The sequence below is a fragment of the Misgurnus anguillicaudatus genome, chromosome 15 (genome assembly GCF_027580225.2).
Source record: "Misgurnus anguillicaudatus chromosome 15, ASM2758022v2, whole genome shotgun sequence".
NCBI classification, from domain to species: Eukaryota; Metazoa; Chordata; class Actinopteri; order Cypriniformes; family Cobitidae; genus Misgurnus; species Misgurnus anguillicaudatus.
The window spans coordinates 3,694,575-3,715,332 of record NC_073351.2 but is presented as its reverse complement, the minus strand read 5'-3'; the positions used below and the strand labels follow the sequence as shown (position 1 = coordinate 3,715,332).

The window sequence follows — 20,758 nt, the reverse complement described above, 5'->3', positions numbered from 1 at the left end:
ATCTTACCCTAAACCGAAGCGACAATGGTAAGAAAATCGGACAAAACAGTTGAGTAACAAATACGTGACATGTTCACGCAAAAAGGAGGAAAAACGTGTCAGTGTCACGAAAAACACTCACAAAATTACGTGACTATAGGTACGTAAATTTGTGATACTGGGTTGGTATGTTACATTTAAACAAGTGATGGTAAAGTCATTGGCTCTCTATGTTTGTAATTGTCAAACCGAACAGAACATAAAAGGCGATTTTAATATTTAGGAGGAGATAAGATATATTTTTCATCAGAACAAACCTTTCTCAAACTCAGAAGGGCTTTTCACACTTGAAATATAGTATTGCAACTAGCCGCTTTAAAAAACTGAATGCCTTGCATTTCCACATCAGAGAAAAACGGGTTGGCAAGCAAATCCTCTATTTTATACATTTTTAGTCCAATTTAACAATTTTCTGTCACAATTAAACATTATTTACCCTCAAACGCCAAAATGACCCACCATGCAGATTTTTGTTTAACCCTTCAAAAGTGGTGCTAACACTGCTTTATTGGAGGGTTTCATAACCCCGGGTAAAATGTGAAGATAATCCCACTTCTGTATTACAAGTGTGAAAGGTTTCTCTACCTGAGGCTAAAAGCAGAGCTTAGCTTAGAACAAAGATAACCTGGGGTTTAATTAATGTTGCTGTGTCAGTATACAGTAATACTGAGAGATGGTCAGTAAAATATATTATCCTGGGGTTCAGTAGTAACTGGGAGTCTCCGGTTAACCATTCTTCATATAGATTCTGCCAAGGCTTCTGAGGAGAGGGTCTTTTTACTGTTGAAAAGCTACATAAAGATGCCATTGCGTAAGTACAGCAGATCTCTGTTTTTGTATTGTTGTTTGTTTTTTGTTAACATAATGCTGCATTTTGTGAGTTCAAGAGCTACGTCCATATAAGGCAGCACTGCACATATTATGTGTATTGAGCAATAACTCAAGGCTAATGCTATCAGTTGGAAGTCAAGTCGTTTATCAGGGCTACAATGACTGTTGCTATGAAACAAGTTGTCAAAGCAAGTAGCACTATACAGTAGCTGCCACACACACACACACACACACACACACGCACACACACATAACATTCTGGTTTCCATGTTTTGTGGGGACATTCCATAGACGTAATGCATTTTATACTGTACAAACTGTATATTCTATTCTCCTAACCTACCCCAAACCCTATCCCCAACCATCACAAAAAACCCTTTTCCTACTTCACATTTTCAAGAAACATCATTCTGTTTGATTTATAAGCTTGTTTCCTCATGGGGACATCAAAATGTCCCCACAAGGGCACAAAAACACTGGTATTCCTATCTTTGTGGGGACAATTGGTATAATTATAATTACCAGGTACACACACACACACACACACATGCACACACACATACACATAGGCAGATGTGTGAACATTTCCCCCTGAAGAACGAGCAGCAATGTTAACAAGTGCAGTAACCTACAACACTCAGGAGGCTCCACCTTACTGATAGGAATGACAACTACACTGCTCTCAGCACCCAGCTGGGAGTCTGGTGATGAAAGGCTTTTAGAAAGAAGAATGCTATATAATGTCTTGCTAAATAGATACAAAAAATGAAAGAGATTGCCTAATATATACTTGCTTAATTTATCATTTTTCACAATTTGGCCTTTTAACAGAAAATAGTGTGTTTAAAAGTTAGCTGTATGCAGTGGCGGCTGGTGTAAAAAAATTGTGGAGGGCAGCAAACAAACTCAAATTTTTACTGTAGTAATGCGGGACGGTAAATAGCAAATTATCAGGGGATAAATATGATTACTGCTTAGCTAAAATGTTAAAAAAATTACTGTTAAAGTCAACTGTTTAGGAATTAAATATATGTTTAATGAATCTGTAAATTCGAGTATGTGGGTTTATCAGTAATGAACTAATCAAGGTAATCATTCACACACACACACACACACACACACACACACACACACACACACACACAGACACACACACACACCAGAGGTTGCATTAGACTTGTTCACTTTCTTTTATTTTTTTACGAGCAGCGTTGTAAAGTCAATTATTATCCCTCATTTCATGTTTTAAAGATAAAAATGTTTTCGTTAACCTGTTCATTTCTAATCATGAACTTACAAGACGAGCATACAAGTCAAAATGCGTTTATTTATTTGTGAAGAGTGCAGATAAACAGAGGTCACATCACTTTACATGTTTAACAAAATAAAGCAGATGAATAAATTACTTTTTCTCACAGTGACAGCGCAGGCAATAAAACATGCAAACTTTGTGTTGAACAGGCAAATATAAACAAATTATATCACAAAATACAATTGTGTTTACAATATCAACAAACGTGTAAAAATCTCAATTGATCTAAACTCATGACACTGTGTATCTAAAAACCATCTTGTGTAATAAATGGATGAAGGCAGATTAATGCAGACTCTATTGTCATTAGATTTTGTGTCTTTCCTCAGACAGACAACATCTTGTTACAGTTTTACCTTTGTTCTGGAGATCACAAAACCACATAAAAAGAATGACAAGTATTTAAAATAGGTATCTACAGCATATGGTAAATGGCTTAAAAGAACCTTGAAGGCAGTTTACTCACAGAGATCCTTCATTTTTCATCTTGAATTCTGTCTTATCATAAACCCAAAACTAAATGCTCTGACTAATTACACCCCTTCATATATTGGAATTTAATAGTGACCTTCATTATATGCAAAGGATTTAAAGAAGTTAAGTAGTTAAATTGTGGACATTGGGACAAATCATTTTAAACTTGAATTAGCCTCTCTGTCCAGTTCATTTTATCTATAAGAAACATTAACTTAGTGGTAAAGGAAATAGATTTGTCCATTAGAGATGACACACAATTTCATGTTCATTGTCTGTGGCATCTGTTACCTACACTCACACTTACTGGATCACAGTTTTACATTTACAAGAATTTCCAAACTACAGTCAATCCTTTATAGATAAGCTACCTCATGGGTCAACATCTCCCAACAACATAAACTTAATCATTTTCTTTCTGTTGAAATGTCTTTTGTTCAACTGATATATGTCAAGATGATTTCAGTATAATAGGTGGCATATTCTCCTCTGAGAATGAACCAGGTGCATGCATTTTCATTAGTGATTATTGACAAGGTCTGTGCACTTACATTGTCATTGGGTATTGTCACTCTATCACTTTGAGACAATCAATCACTGACTGAGAGCAACAAAAAGGCAAATAACTTTGACTTGTGGACTAATTACTGTTTAATTAGGTAGCCTAAATCAATGTTATGTATAGAGTTGTACTTTTTATTCTTTACATAAAACTTGAAAATACACATGAATTCATAACTGTATCAAGGCTATAAAAAGAGTTCATTTGTTTGAAAGAGCTTTTAGTAATTAAAGATAGTTAACATTTCACATTATGTGTGCGATTCACTAATAAACTAATAATTAATCCTGGTAATTAAGTGCGCATCTGCACCAGTTATCTCTCTTGTTAATTTTTACAATAAGAATATTATTAAATAAGATTATTTTAAGATTATTGTGATGATAAACTGTTTACCTTATTGAGCACATTAAGAGTAAGCTGGACAAGGGTAATGTTGTGGGAGCTGTGTTTATAGACCTAAAAAGGCCTTTGACACCGTGAACCACATGATACTCTTGAATAAACTCACCACTTTTAACTTTTCTGCACATGCTATTGGCTGGTTTGCATCATACTTGGAGCATAGAGAGCAACGTGTTAAAATAAACACAGAAATCTCAACACCACTATACTCCAAAATGGGTATTCCACAGGGATCCATTTTGGGGCCTCTGCTCTTTAGTTTATATATAAATGATTTACCAACATGCTGTCAGTCAGCAAACTGTCAAATGTATGCTGACGATACAGTCATTTATGCATCAGCCAAAACACCACTTGCAGTAGCAGAGACACTGACTAAGGAAATGGAGGGTATATCCCAGTGGCTTAAAGATAATCATTTGACGCTTAACATCAAAAAGACTGTATCTATGTTCCTATCTAGCTAAATGTACTATCAAAATAGATCAAGCAGCAATAGAGGAAGTTGAGGAATATAAATTTTTAGGTATTATTTTGGATTCACAACTTAAATTTAATAAACACATTAACAAACTCTGCAAGACTATTCTGATAAATTTGAACTGTTTTAAACAGATAAGATCTCATATTCCTGTTAAGGCATCGTTGCTTTTTTCATGCCATGATTCTCTCTCACTTATCTTACTGTGTTACTGTATGGGGCCAAGCCTCCCAGACAACAGTCAAACCCATTATATCACTACAGTATATAAACATGCACTGAAAATAATGGATCAGAAACCAATTATGTGGCACCACTGTCTGATTGTACAGAAATACAAGCTTTTAAATGTTGATAGTTTTATCAAGTTTTCTTTTCTTAAACTGATTTTTAAATGCGTTAATAATTTAGCTCCATCCGTACTCTGTCCTTTTGTGACAAAAATAAGCACAAGGAGAGTGGCCACTAGAGGAGCAGTGGATGGCAACTGAATAGCAGAGGGGCGCAAAACCACTTTCGGCCAGTCATGTTTTTCAGTGATAGGAACCCATTTTTTGGAATGATTTACCAACTGAAATAAAAACACAAACCGAGCAAAAAACATTTAAAGGAACAGTATGTAAGAAATTGATATCAATTAATCATAAAATGGCCCTGATATGTCTCTAGACATTAAGAAATCATTTTCATTTCAAATACTTATATCAATGACAACAGTGGTCCGGCCAGGATATTGTCATTTAAAAAGTGGAGTTGCAGCCCTCAACTGATGTTTATGTTGTCATTTTGTGTATTGGCCACCAGTTGTCTGATTGCAGTACCAGTTTCAGCCACAAGTTTTGTGATTGCAATACCAGTTTTGGCCACAATCCTACATACTGTTCCTTTAACAGACAGGTAAAATACTGGCTGAAAGAAAATCAAACATGTGACCATTGACTACGGCTGGGTACTTGGGGCTTGTTATGTGATGTGCTGTATTGTGTAATATGATCATGACTTTGTGAAATGTTTATGTTATAATGCATTTATTGTATGATTGTGTAATTGACTGTGTAGTTCTTTTAAAAACAAAATATCTGGATTATTTTTTAGAAAGGTCTGACCGGGGACTAGGGTTGCAAATTAGCCTGTTGGCTAGAAACCTTGCAACACATTTACCCATATTATTATAGGTCTGACTGTAATAATGTGCGCTGCATTGTCCTTGACAATGACAAATAAACTAAAATCATCTGTGTGGTCAGATGTACAGTATTAAGAGTGAATATATCAGAACATCAACAACAGCTGTAAAGTCTCAATCTATTGATGCAAAAACAATAAAATTGTTGTTAAAATCCACCTTACCTAATTCAAATATACAAGAGATATGCTTCAATGCTAATATCATGTCTTGCTTTATTTGCACGCGTGATCAATGATAAATCAACTTTAAAGTCTCTAAAGTCAAAAAATTGCTTCTAAACACATTATAGCTACATGTTAGAAATGTATTGCTAAAAGACGGCAAAATGTAAGCCCTACTACTGAATTTGCAGAGTTAGATCGTTAAACAGTTTTTCAGCATTTCTGTGTTCAGGATTTTTTGGGCAGGGTTAAAACGCACATGGCCCCGCCCCTAACTCAATCACCAGTATCCATTTTCTGTAGGTGGCAGCAGTTTTTGAAAGTTGAGAGAAATGTCAGCTTTCCTGCGAGTGTGCGTGGTTGCAGCGCCGACAGAGGACACGCCCCCGCCGCTTGAGAGCAGAGAGTGCTGCCTATTTTTCCAAGATGTTGATAACCAATTTTTTTTTAATGGCCCTTTTTCCATCATTCAAATTTGTCGGAGTGGTTACAGTAATAACACTCAGAACGTTTAATGTTTGACTTAAAGGGATTTTAATTTCTAAATGCAAACATGTAAGAGATAAAGTCAAAATGAGAAGTTGTTACCTATAGAGTAGCCTGACCCTTCAAATTCATAAGCTAATGTAGCATGTTTGCTTTTAGCAGAAATAAAAAAGCGGTTGCCAAACCAGTAAGAGATGGCTTACTTCATATTGCCTGACTTATTAGTAACCGGCAGCTAGGGTTCTCTATTGATTTAAAATATCGGATATACGATACTAGTACAGTAATTCGAGCTCAGAACAAATCAGCACCGTAAAGCAGGAGTAAATGTGTGCTAGCGTTTGAGAATAATCACAGTGCGATCAGATGGCGCGCTTGCGCGTTCCTTTCAGCACCTCGATGCGCGTGGACAGCTCCCGCCTATGACGTTAAAAAGTGGACAAAAGTCGGCAAGCGTGTGAATCCAGCGCACATGCAAATTACAGCCGCGCAGTGACAAAGCTTGCAAGTAAAATAGAAACCAGCAGAAATCGCAAATCCCACAGTCGAACACAAAAACCAAATCTGTGCGCGTAAATAAACACTTGCGAGGGAAATAACAAACCCCTCGAGTACAAGAAGTATGCTCACGCGCAGCCGATCTGCTCGCGCGCGAGCTGCGATTCTACACGCGCGAGAATATCATTCTACACACGCGCAAGTCAGTTTTAGTTTATCACTCAGGGGGCGGGGCAACACGACTTTGTGACAACAAATGCCATTGGCCCCTGCTTCTCCTGTTGTGATTGGCTGTTGCTGCCGCCTCAAGTGTTTAAAATCTTTTTTACAGTATATGCTTATGCTTAAAACGTAAAGATGGCGGAGAGTAATGAGGTAATATTTCTTTCCAAACAACTTTATAAGTTTAATACATGTTTTATAATCATAATCTAGTCAATTTAATAGTCAGGCTTGAGGATTCACATTAGTTGTTCTAAACGAGAAGATAAGGAAAAACGGCTGAGCACCACTAGACTAACAGTCCATAATAATTGATTAAACAATAATATTTGAACAGGATTACTAAGTAATTACTTTGATTAAGGGGGGGGGGGGTTAAAATTGTTAACATAAGACTGCTGGAATTGAACTAATACTGAATATTTTCCTGTGAATGATTATGTTGGTTATTTCAATTATTTGAATGCAATGTAATGAATTCAATATAATCTTAAAACAGACAAATTAGGATTTTTTTACATGATGTTCAAAAATAGTAATTATAAAACGGGCAGTTCTGGTCGTTCATTCTGATTCTGACTGGTTGAAAAATATATATCATCAATTAAAAGAAAATGCTTCCCTGAGGCGTTTCTACAACAGTATCAAAATCCATATTTCCGCTATAATCCACTAGGTGGCGTTCTTACCCAACTTAAACATGCATTCAGGATGAAACATATTTTTGTTTGTTTTATAAAACGGGCAGTTCTGGTTCTTCATTCTGATTGGTTGAAACGCGTTCTAAGCCGTTATAAAATACAATATAAGATATAAGATAATTTTTCTGCAAGGCATTAAACTAAAACTGGGTGGCAACTTAAAAAAAAAAAAAAACGCTGACGGGGAAATAGTTCAGCATGCTTCCAAGCATATTTGATCATCACTTCAACAGTTGCACAATATAAATGTTAATGTCTAAATTAGATGAATGGTGATGTATAACATAAACACCACAGTCTTAAATCATATTTTCATTGTGTCTTTGCTGCATCTCTGTTGGTTGGGAACTGCGCTCTGTTTCAGTCACACTTGATTCTGAGGAACTACTTTGTTTGGCGGAAGAGTAATATTTGTACTAATATAATAACAACTTATTTATGTTTTATTTTATAAAATCTCGCTAACGTTATGCATATGAAGTAACCGTTTTATAAACGCAATAAATCCCTCGAAGCGTTGGGTTACCAGTGCATTTTATAACAGCTAAGGGGGTTTTAACAACGCCCCTTAGCTGTTAGAAAATGCACTGGTAACCCACTGCTTCTTGGGGTTTATTGCTTTAGTATAAATTAGAGGAATGTTAATTTATGAAAATAAACACCACAGTCATTAATCATATTTTCATTGTGTCTTTGCTCCGTCTGTGTTGTTTGGGAAGAGCCATAGAGATATCTATAAACTGGTATGCTCCGAAACATTGACAGACTTCTCATGTAAAAAAAACTTCACCAACATATACTTAACATATGTTATATGTGTTGTCTTTTTTTTGATTGCTAAAATAGGTGAAAATAGAGAATGCCACAAGACATCTGGTGAACCTATTGAGGAATTCCCTGGGTTCAGGTCCTTCAAACATTAATGCTAGTGTTTCTCAAAGTGGTAAGTGTACAATCAGCTACATGCTAGCTAGTTACAAGTTAGTGTTACATAAAAACAGGTTAGTGCCGCAAGTCACTAATCAGCAGCTTGTAAATGACTTCATTATATAGATGAAATGCCGGCAGGCCCTAGGACCTTTGAGGCTGACAGAGTGCAAGCTCCAAGAGGATGCCAGGCAGGTCCTAGAACCGTTGAGGCTGGCAAAGTGCAACAGGATATGGCCAGGTTTGGAAGTATTTAGGAATCTAAAGTGAATGTTAAAAAATGATTAGTAACTGATTGTTTGTCATGATATTTATGTTGAATTAAGAAAGCCAACATACTGTTGTTTTACTTTAAAGGATAGTTTACCCAAAAATGAAAATTCTGTCATTGTTTACTCACTCTCATGTTGTTACAAGCCCATATAAATTTCTTTGTTCTGATGAACACTAAGGAAGATATTTTGATCATGAGCCCCATTCACTTCCATAGTAGAAAAAAGAATACTATGGAAGTAAATGGGGCTCGCGATTGGTTTGATTATGAACATTTCTCAAAATATCTTCCTTCATGTTCATTAGAACAAAGGAATTTATACAGGTGTTTGTAACAACGTGAGAGTGAGTAAAAATGATGACAGAATTTTCATTTTTGGGTAAATTATCTCTTTAAACTTATCCTAATGAGACTCTTAACTCCTCTAAGAACTATATCCACCAAACTTTCCACTGATCTTTTAGACTGGTCTTAGGAAGTGTGCTATAGATATTTTCTTAGACCAGGGCTGCGTTCCCCGAAACCTTCTTAGCTCTATGTCGTTCTTAAGTTGTAACTAAAGTTGTACCTTATCGTTAATACGTGTTTCCCGAAATGTTCTTAGTTACGTATCTCTTCTGTAAGTCGTTCGTTCGGAAGGTTGGTCTGGAGCACTCTTAGCTATACCTATCCCACTTGACTCCGCTAGGGGCCATGACTGTGATAAAAGCTTGTGTAGATTGCAGTCTATATAACTAAATATCTGTTTAAAAAAAAGTTGAAGTACACTCCGTGTTAAATTAGGCATTTTTTATTTATTTAAAGAATAAAACATTCACATAATTAGACATTATTACACTGATGGTTGTTAGATTTGAAATATTTTTTTTTCCAAAGGAACATCAGCTGTGAACTATTATTACAGGCTAAAGAAACTATTAAAAAAAGATTTTGGGTGGAGGAGTTGGTGAAACTATGGCAGGCAGCTATACAGCGAATCTTACTATTTTATTTGTGCATTTCATATCCGTTAAATCTTTAGTTTACCGGCTATTTTAGCTGCAAAAAAAACAAATCAAGTTAAAAAAATTGCATTCCACACGGGAGCACATTCATCACGAAATCATAATTGTTGATTTTCCTAAATATTATTATTGATGTTAATTCGACTTTGCATCGAAGTTTTTTTAATGTTTTATAACTTTGAGGCAACTGCATGCCATATTCTTTATAAACATTAAAAAGAAAATGCTCCACTTGATACTTGCTTGTATAAGGTCAACAAATTTTCCACATTAAAACTAATCAAAGCTTAAACCTAAAACAATCATACTATATATTTATCAACCCATTATATATCATATAATATATATTTTATGTTATATTTCAAGCCCGTAGGCAGGGGGGGTTCGGGTGGTTCGAACGAACCCCCCCTCACTGCCAAAGGTCCAGAATTTAAGTCGTTTTTTCGCTTGATTATTGTCATCATTGTTTTAATCAATGCTTGTAACATATATGATGGGTTCCTGTTTCAAATTAATATGATACATTATTGAAGCTGGACGCATGATTTTTGTTATTTTCTGATGCTCGTTTTATTTGACTCAACGCTCAGCGCTCGTTTGACGTCACTTCTGGCTGCGCTGCGCAGACCGATCGGCATGTGACGTCTTAGCACCGCGAGACCGATTCAATAGTAGCTGACTCAATATGCTTTTAAATAGATCTCGCGGTAGTGTGGTGTCACAAGCCAACAGGTCTGAGCTGCACCCCATTAAGTAAGATAAAGTCAAAATTATTCCGAGATGACCAATAAAATCAGACCAGGCAGGCAGAGGTGCAACACAGGGGTCAGATGCGCGATGTAAGTAATCAAACGCTGACTATTATACAGCAGTTTAATGATGTGAAACATGAAACGCAGTGATTGTCAAGGTGTTTCGAAACATTAAAGCAGCTGAGCACATATGGGTGTCCAAAATTTAATGAGCTGCTTTAACTCCCTCCAGTAATTCACTTCCCATTATTCAGCGTGTTTATTAACAAAATTCAACGTCGCTCTTTAATTCTTTAAGATATCTTTTTACTGTATGATTAGATTCACTGTGTTGTACTGAACTGCTGCGAAGCTTGAACTTGAAAACGCGACGCATCACGTGCGCGGTACAACGCTTCATCCACCGGTAATGCGCATGCATTGAGTTTAAATGAGCCAATTTTCATCTTTTGGCTTAAACATTGTATTGCATTCAGTCTTAAAGCCCAATAAACAATATCAACATTGGCTTTCAAACATCATGGACTCCGCCTTTAAATCAGATGTGAGAAGTTTAAAATTAAGGCTTGCATTATGTTTATATCTTACACAGTTAGTATAATGCATGCAGGGCAAGAATAATATTTATCTAATGTGGGGTAATGTGAAGTAATCGTAGATACATTTATGCTTTTTTTTAATAATTACAGTTTTCTTTCATGGGATAAGGACACCCTAAAGTAGTCAACGCCAACCCATTTATACAATTCTAGTTTCCTGCATTACTGATGTTGTATTTAAGCATATTAAGTGTATAATAAGTGTGTGCATATTTGGATTAATTTAATAAACTAATTATTGATGGCCTTTAGTTCACTAAAATTATCCTATATTCAGTAAGCCTATGTTTACTTTACTGATAGCCCATTGTGCCCAGGATGGTAAAATAATTATTACAATGCATTCCTATAATGACCAACACAAATCTTCTGCATACTGACATGGTTTGAAATCTATAGTTATTTGATTCTTTGGTTTTCTGATGTTTTTTGAAAGAGAGAGCAGAGAAATAATTTTTTTTCCTGGGGTGCATGCCCTAGAAAAATACATATATGGACCTCGGGATTTATAAAATCCTGCGTATGGCCCTGCTCATAATTAAAAACAAAAGGAGGAGAAAAACTGCAAAAAAGGTCCACTTTTTGAAAAAAAGAACCCCCCCTTTCAATAGGCTGGCTACGGACCTGTATTTAAGGTTAACAGACAGGCGCGGCTCCAGAAATGCGTCCATTAAGCGTTATCCGCATTGTAAACGCGCTGCTTGCGCAGTGTCCAAACACATAAACGCGTGAACTAATGAACAACAATTTGTTTTTCTACATTTTAAGTGTAATGCCAAGCCAGGTGACTTGCACGACCCACCTTATTTCCCTGTGCAACGCATTTATTGGGAACCCCTAATATAAATTATCCTTTAAGGTGAAGGAATAATGGATGCATTGAAGCAGTTTATGCATTATACTTTTGGACATAAAGTTGCGAGTTTTGCATGGGTTTGATATAAAATAAAATATACAAGGTTTATATTTAGTTGTTTGCAATTTGAAATTTTTTTACCAGATATTCCTAATAAATGTAACTTGAACTATTTCTGAAATGTTTCTTTAATAAATAACACCGCTCTCTCGTAACGCAGCGAAGTACCTATTACATAAAGTGAACAATTGATTGTCGAGCAATCGATATCAACCTATTCAGCACCATCGCCATGGACAGCACCTGGTAACGTCGTACGTAAGAAAGTATACCTTAAGAAACCCGCTAAGGTACAGTTCGGGAAACACGCCTAGAAAAGGTAAACCTGTAGTGAAGGTTTAACTTAAGAGTCTTCGTAGCGCGCTAAGGGAGAACGTTATCGGGAAACGCAGCCTAGAGCTGTTGAAAGAGAAAGTTCCCAGTGGGAACACCCATAGACCTCCATAGAAGGAATGGAATGTGGAAGGAACTCATGTAATGGACTGTTCTATAGTTTCAAACATAGTTAACATTCACAACACAACTCCTCATGTTTATGGGTCACATAACCCTATATTTTCTATCTATTTTAAAACATGAAGCCAAAGTCAAAAGCCAGAAATATCACCATAGTCAAGTTTGATTTATTTCCTTATTTAGCACATGCAAAATATACAATATAAACACACCTGATTGTTCATGCCTAAATGTAGTCTGTGTAGTAATTAAGGCATAGCCTATGTGTTGATATTTAGTGAAAATTGCTACAGATAAAGTGGCGCCTGCCATCTTTCCCACTTAAATCCATTCTATCAGACTGACAGTTTGGAACTATTGAGAGCTCCATGAACCATGTGACCACATGACGACGAGATCAAAGTCTCTCTGTCAATGTCCCTTGGTCAGACTTACGGCTTTTCTTATTGTATGTTTATAAATTCAAACTGTCAAAACACATAGCATCTCTCTCTCTCTCATATATTATAAATATATTATATATGTTTGTATGTAATATAATTGTCCTTTGCATTATCCACAGAGCATTTCCAGGCCTTTTTAAATCTAAAGCTGGAGGAAAAGTTACAAGAAAAAGGTGTAGAAAATCTACTCCTGTGCAGTTCTTTCTCCTGGATGAATATAGAGAGAGAACACCAAAAGGAAGTAAAGAAATGGTCCTTCTCCAGGCAGGATTGGGCCGAAGGACAATTAGCGTGCCTGAAGAAGCTAATCATGCAGAGGTAGTGATAGATCTAATAGATTCTTGATACGTGACTGTATAATAGATCTAACCATCCTGCAGACTTGAATGTCTACTATCAGAGATGAAGGGAAAAATTGCAGACAGGAGACAAAGTGATGAAATAATAAAATGAACACAGTTTATTCTGAAAGAAAATCATAATTGCGTTTGGATGCTTATCTTAACTCTGTCTAGAACTGTATAGATTTACATCACTCATTCTGACTCTGTCTGACTAGAACAGGGGTGGCGAACGTCAGTCCTGGAGAGCCTCAATCCTGCAGAGTTTAGCTCCAGCTTCAATCAAACACACCTGAATAGGCTAATCAAGGTCTAAAGAGTTACTAGAAACATACAGACAGATGAGGTTCAATCAGGGTTGGAGCTAAAATCTGCAGGACTGTGGCTCTCCAGGACTAACGTTCGCCACCCCTGGACTAGAAGCAAATTCATTCAGTGTTATTATACCAGCACAGACAGTGGAAAATTAGTGCTTTACAATGTTGTCTCATGACATTATTAAGAACCTTGAGAATGACACCACTGAAAACTCATATCTACTTGTTAAGGCAATACAAATGCAGCATCTAACATAGAATATAAGGTAGAAAGAAATGAATATAATCTATTAGGAATCAACTAAATATATAGAAATATAGTAATAATAAATATTACAACACAAAATGTATGTTTGTACTCTCAAGTCAGAATTTCATCATCTTAAGAAAATAAAATTTTTTGCTTTTAAGAAATTCAGATGCTACAATCTGTAGGTGTGTGGTCATTAACTGCATTTTTTATTTTATAATATGTTTTCTGAGATCCATTAATAATGCAGAGAAGAATTTGCATTATTCATGGTTAGAAGACACCCACATCGTTTGCAGAAAATGGCAACTGTTCAAAATCTGTCTGTATCAATGGCAAAAATCTGCAGACAATTTTAGAATCAGGGCAAAAGTCATGCAGTGTATTCCAGGTTTACCACAATACCATGAGGGTGATTAAATTATGACAGAACAGTGTTTCCCACAGTATTTTGTGAAACTGGCGCTGGGTAATGTCAAATGCTAATCAACATATTCATGATGTCAGCTGTTATATACAGTACTGCTTTTGAATACAAGTTAATTCCCAATGTAAAGGTTCTCATTTAAATATTTATATTTATAAAAATGAAATAGTACTTTAAATAGTAATGTATGTGAACACCATGTTATAAAGCAATGATATAATATATTACTTTACTTTATGTATCATGCAGCACCAGTGTCTGTCTGGGTAACATTCATTTAAATTGTTTACAGATTTCATCGCTCTTTTGTGAAGTCTTCCCAAAACTGAGAGAATTAGATGGGGCTTGGATGATATACAAAGCAGCTGGTAAGAAACACATTAACTTTTAATTTATACAATTTAAACAATTGAACAATTAATTTATTCATTATCCTGTAAATGTTGTCTTCAATATGAAGAAGTAAACTCAGATTTATTTTATCCGAACAGGTGGATCTGGCCAACGTTCACTGACAGTAGTGTCACCTGATGCAGAGGGCTACACTGGTCTTAATATAATCAAGGCAGCAGGAGGAAAGGCATGCCTCTACATAATGCCAATTCAGCATAAATTAGATACTTCACCATTACCATTGTCAGCCAAAGAATTTGAAAGTATGCCTAAAGCCAACTGCATTACCTGTCAGGCTTACGTGCCAATACAGCTGCTAGCTTTTCATGTGGCCGAATGTAAGCAAAATAGCATCCATAATTGTGAGGTAAGATACTACAAATGTACTTACTGCTTGTTTATTTTAATTTGTTAAATTATTTTACAGTATTTAATTGACACAATTTTTACAGATAATCTCTGATGATGATTCCAGTTTGGAATCCACCATTCATGATTTTGATAAAGATGTAAGTTTCATAATGTACCCTCTAAAGATGTTTAAGTTTTAAGTGTTGCTGAAAATAATCTAAAGTAGGTCTTTTAAGTGACTGGAGGGTGTATGATTGGTTTTAATTGGTAACACTTTACAATAAGGTTCATTAGGTAACATTAGTTAATGTATTAACTAACATGAACAAATGATGAGCAATACATTTGTTACAGCATTTATTAATATTTGTTAATGTTTATTAATAGAATTAAAGCTGTTCATTGTTTGTTCATGTTAGTTCACAGTGCATTAACTAATGTTAACAAGATTCCTATAAAGTATTAGTAATGGCTGAAATTACCATGAACAAAGATTAATAAATGCTGTACAAGTGCAGTTCATTATTAGTTCATGTTAACTAATTTAGTTAACTAATCTTAACTAATGAACCTTATTGTAAAGTGTTACCTTTTAATTTTGAAAGTTCTTTATCTAACCAGTCTTTTGTTGTGGCCCCATTAAAAACAAAGGCAGTCTCAAATGAACCACCAGCAGTCTCCACATCCATAGCTGATGTCAAGGTATAGACCAATTTTCACTACTTATTTTATTATATTTTGGGAACATTTTAGTACCCAACTAAGTTCCTAACCATGCTTTTGTAATGACTTCATCCAAAATAAAGGGATCCTTAAATGAGCTTCCAACAGTCTCCCCGTCTGTGGAGGATACAAAGGTAAATCACTATGCACTATAGCTATATTTTAAAAAGATTTAAACTATGTTCACACTGTCTGTCCAGATCCAACTGTTATTAATATCTTGTCTCATAATAAGCTAGTGTGAACGGCAAAAAAGCACATAAAATCAGATTTTTTTGTGGGGGGGGTATATATTTGTGTCTGCAAATCCATTTTAGTTTGACGGCTCTGGTCAGAAATGGCATTGCTCTTGTTCTCACATCACATTACATAAGTAGTTAGATTTTGTTGTAAAAACAGGGTAGTATTGTTTTTGATGTGGTGGTGGAGACTACAACACAGAGTAAAACTGCACATGGTAGCTAGCTACATTTTGGCTTTATTAGGTTGTGGTCACTCTACACTATTTTGTTCCATTGACTTCTATTCTGTACTACCAGTGACTTCTCTTCCAAGGGGCGCAAATTCAAAATATGTGTTCAGAGTGTTGTGTGTGTTGCTCGCCATGTCAAAATATGTGTTCGGTGCGTCATGAGAACCTATGTGCATCATGTCAAAATACGTGCCGGCTAAACATGCGTCTAAACGATTTATGATAGAGACTCTTATGTTCATAAAATACTCTCAAGACACTTACACTAAACCCTGATTGCACATGAGATTAAGCAAGTATCTGGCAAACGTGAGCGTCTCTTTTATCATAAACCTCGTTCAAGTGTCTACAGCAGGCATGTTTTGACATGATGCACATAGGTTCACATGACTTCCCAAACTCATATTTTGACATAACGAGCCACACACATGATGCTTAATACTTGATTTGATAAGCTTCACATAATGCAGCATCGATAAAGAAGTCACCGGCCACCATAGCTTCTATTCATATGCTATGATGTTATTGCGTCAGACCAGAAACGCAACCAAATATTTCACTGCATTTCAATGCTCAATGTAAAGATGTGTGAGCGGAATGGGTACATTACCCATTGAAAAGCAAAAATGGATGAACCGCTAATGTACCGTAGCTCATTAATAAAGTTATTTGTATGCATACTTGTATTGTAGTATGTTTATCTCTCTAAACAGAGTGTATTATGACAGTATATGTATATGTAGCTTTTTAAGCTTTTAATGTAATAAGTTATGTTGACAGTTCTTCCCACCCTTATTCCCAGTGGCATTTGAAAAAAATATTTGCATGCTCAAAGTCTAGTGTGCAATATTCCACTGGTATGATCCTGGGACCCATTTTACCATTTGTATCACTACGCCACTAACCAATCCCTGACCCATCAAAACTGAAATAAAAACATGCACACATTCAGCTGCACATTGACTGCAGCGCTTACACCCATGCTGATATATAGAGCCTTATCACACTCCTTTTTCTTAACACCTTTAACCTTATTATTTATTAGTCTCAGGTTAGGTTAAGTTAGTCGAGTCCAGTCTAAATTCAAATACAAAAATTGGATCTGTACAAATTAAGCTCTAAGATGTGAACATAGCCCTAGTTATTTATTATACCAGAAGTCTGTTGAATGCTGTGTTCTTGTTGAATGATTCACCAGAACAATGTTTAAGGTAACCGTGGTATAAGCAGAATAATTGACTCCGGTCCTTTGAATTATTTTAAAATAATGCACACCCACGGTGTAACAGCATTACCACCTTGGGTGTGCATTATTTTCTTATAATTCAATGGCCCGTTGTCAACCATTCCTTACATAATGCATTTGCATCAATATAATTCTCTGAGATCTAATTAGTATTCACATGTAATTCATATGTTCATACTAATTTTAAAAAAGGTGCTTAACCATTGTAATTAAATTTTATAGGTTGCCTGTCCAGTTTGCCTGGATTTGTTCTCGAGAGACTATGTGGAACTTCACGCAAGCAGTTGCGGTGTAAGGTTTGTGACGATTCCCGGAATTAATTTTACACAAAATTCATGTACTAATTACAGATTATTTGAATCGTTATACATTTGGAAAAACTGCTGCTAGTTAAAGATGCTTTCAGACCAACATTTGTGTTCTCTTTGCAGCCTTGTTGAGGAATTTGAAAAGTTGCTTGAGAGTGAGGTTGCAGATAAAGTAGTGGAAAAGATGAGAGAGAAACCATGTAAAAGGTAAATTGAAGATATCTGATGACACCTGACTGACCTTACCTTTCCTTACAAAGCTGTTTGGTGTATTTTGTTGTTATGTAGTTGTTTAATTTAGCTTGTTCTGTTTTTTCAGCTTGTCTGATATCCTCACAGAGCTTGCAGATTGTGTAGACCACACATCAACCTTTAATGTAAGTGTTACGAGAGAAGGTCTGTATGAAAGGTCCATGTTGCAGTGGAAGCGGCAAAAAAATTCCTCTCCCAAGAATATTCTCTCTATTAATTTCCTCGGAGAGTATGGAATAGACAGTGGAGCTCTCCGAAAAGAATTTCTAACAGGTGAAGTATATGTCTAGATTGCCTTAAATCACTAGTGCATTTTTTATTTTTATTTGCTGACTTTACATTTTAACAGAAATGCTGAGAGGAATAGAATCACACCTTTTTGAGGGAGGAGACACAGGGAAAGCTCCGAAGTACTCCATTACAGATTATATGAATGATAATTTCAAGTAGGTGGTATAGTAAGAAAATTGATAAAAGTACTTAATTTCAAAGAAAATATAATTAAATATTACTTTATAATAGCATATTGTTAATTTCTGTTAGGTTCTTAATGTTTTTCTATTAATTATCGAAGTTCTATATTCTATTCTTTTTTTAGTATAAAAAAATGTTAGGGATAATGTACAGCCAGCTACTAAAACAGCACTCTAGTGACATTGTGTAATAAATAAATATAGTGTTAAATAAAAAAAACATGACTGACAAGACTCCTCAACCACATAACAGTTACATTGCCACAAAACTATTAAAACAATTCACTTTTATGTTATTGCAGGACTTGTGGAGAGATTTTTGCTGTGAGTGTAGCACAAGGGGGCCCACCACCCAATTTTTTTAAGAAATGGTGCTATGACTACATCTGTTCAGGCACTATTAACAAGGAGGAGATGTCCAAAGACAATGTTACAGATCCTGAGCTCATAGAGCTTATTGAACAGGTTTTTAAAAACTAGATCCAACACTTCAAACATTTAAAAATGTACACTATATATATGACATGTTTTAAAGTACAACAATCTTATACATTTCCCTAAGCCTTTGAACTATATTAACACTAGGACATTTGTCTTTTTACTCTTAGATTGATGCTGCAGATACAAACTCTATAACCAACCTATCCGAAAGAATTTTGGCAAGCGGATATTCAGGACCTATTATCCATGAGCGGAAGGCAGCGATTATTGAGTTTGTATTCAAAATCAATGTCTTTAAGTGAAAGGTTAAAATTTAGACTTGTAAGTTTATGTGTTTTCTTTCTTGTATATTAAGTGCCATAGTTCTGCACTCCGCGGTACGGATAATTCCAGTGTTGCAGCAGATCTGTGACGGATTGAAACTGTATGGCTTCCACAACTTACTGACTCATCATAGTGATACTTGCCTGCAGCTCTTTGTACCTGGACACCTGAAAAAGGTGTTAAAATAAACAGATTCATGGGCGTCAGAAGCAAAAAAAAAAAATGTGGGTGGGTCAAAAAAGTATTTACTGGGGTAGATTTTCTTGTATTCTTGTGCCGTTTAATTAAACAATTGCTTTTACAGCCTAAAAGCTTTGTTTACCTTGTTGTATTGCAGCAGGCGAAAGTAGATGAAATGGAGTATAAATTATATGAACTCTAAATTAGCCAAGTGTAATAGATTTGAAGAAACAGCAGCGTGAAAGTTAAAGCTGTAGCTAAAACACATAACAGAATTAAATTTATTAGGGCATTCATAATTGGATTTGACTGACGACACTCTGACAAGTGAACAGACATATGCGCTAAATTAGAGAATAACTGAGTGGGTCCAATATTATTGGTCTTAAACACCCACCTACACCACATATAATGGTTCCGACGCCCATGTACAGATTGCACAAGAGAATGTCTTTTGATGTAGGTCTACCATTATTTATTTTTATTTATGAAAATGCAAATGTCTCTTTTAAACTTGTTAGGTGGATGCAGAATTCCTTGAGCTTGCCTTGGCTCCTGTCTTCAGTGTGGAAGGCTCACTCAGACGCCATACAGAGTGTCGCATTATAAACTTCTTACAGGATTTTATTCAGAAGTTAGAGGATGAAGGTAAAGAAATTGACATTTTCTCAAATTAGTTTGCTTGTTTCTATGTGTAAAATTTTGTTTTTGCATCTTGTTTAGAAGAACTTGCCACTCCAGAGAAGAAGGGCACGAGCAATACAAGTAACTGCATCACTGTAGGCAGCTTCCTCCAGTGGCTCACGGGACAAGCACATATTCCACTGATTGCATCACAAAGGGAAGGCTTTAAAATTCACATTGACTTTGACCATGATTGTAATGTACGTTATGGTAATCACAACATATGCTATCCCGTTGTCAATGCTTGTGCGACCTCCATAACTTTTCCAACAAAACACATTGCAACATATCAGGAGTTCCAAGACATAATTTCAGAAGCAATAAATGGTAGCCAAGAGTTTGGTCGGCACTAGATTCTTACAACACTAGTGTGTTATTCCCATGATATATTGTTGGGAGTTTTTCGAGTAATAAATGCTGTACGTTTTAATGTTATGACAGCAGTAACTGAGTTCTAACTGAATTGGTTTAACATCATTCACAAGCTAAACCAGGGTTCACCAATCCTGCTCCTAGGGTGCTGGTGTCTCTGCAGAGTTTAGCTCCAACCCTAATCGAACACACCCCTAATCGAACACACCTAAAGAAGGTTACTCTGCAGAGATACCGTCCCTTCAGGAGCAGGATTGGTGATCCCTGAGCTAAACAAATGATGAAAATGATTTTCATGAGACAAATGATTTCATATGAAATTGTATAATGTTCATTATATTGTTCATATTGATGAATCGCTACAATTTTGGAGGCAAAATTACTTTGCATTATTGCTTTGTAGTAAAAGTTTTTAAAATTGTTATGAGAAAATACTAATTTCTTCAACTACTTGAATTGATCAAATAAACAG

At 35.7% G+C, this 20,758-nt stretch overlaps 1 protein-coding gene across 2 annotated transcripts; it reads left to right on the top strand.

Annotated features, from left to right (window-relative positions):
* Positions 1–7,480: 7,480 nt before the first annotated feature.
* On the top strand, positions 7,481–20,731 carry LOC141348939 (G2/M phase-specific E3 ubiquitin-protein ligase-like). 2 transcript variants are annotated; one of them, XM_073853296.1, is made up of 17 exons: positions 7,481–8,304; positions 8,415–8,529; positions 12,852–13,050; positions 14,360–14,435; positions 14,559–14,827; positions 14,913–14,969; positions 15,463–15,513; positions 15,618–15,668; positions 17,475–17,548; positions 17,684–17,767; positions 17,880–18,085; positions 18,162–18,258; positions 18,588–18,750; positions 18,894–18,997; positions 19,082–19,226; positions 19,752–19,878; positions 19,954–20,731. In XM_073853296.1, exons 2-17 carry the CDS (start codon positions 8,420–8,422, stop codon positions 20,265–20,267), a joined length of 2,127 nt encoding a protein of 708 aa, XP_073709397.1. In that variant the 5' UTR covers positions 7,481–8,304; positions 8,415–8,419; the 3' UTR covers positions 20,268–20,731. The 2 variants fall into 2 exon arrangements, with proteins under 2 accessions (XP_073709397.1, XP_055033734.1); XM_055177759.2 differs by lacking the exon at positions 8,415–8,529.
* Positions 20,732–20,758: the final 27 nt, after the last annotated feature.

Coding starts and splice junctions, on each gene's coding strand:
- LOC141348939 (XM_073853296.1), top strand. CDS start 8,420: ATGCCGGCAGGCCCTAGGACCTTTGAGGCTGACAGAGTGCAAGCTCCA. Junction 15,514..15,617: donor CATCCATAGCTGATGTCAAG/GTATAGACCAAT, acceptor TCCAAAATAAAG/GGATCCTTAAATGAGCTTCC. Junction 18,998..19,081: donor CGGAAGGCAGCGATTATTGA/GTTTGTATTCAA, acceptor TTGTATATTAAG/TGCCATAGTTCTGCACTCCG.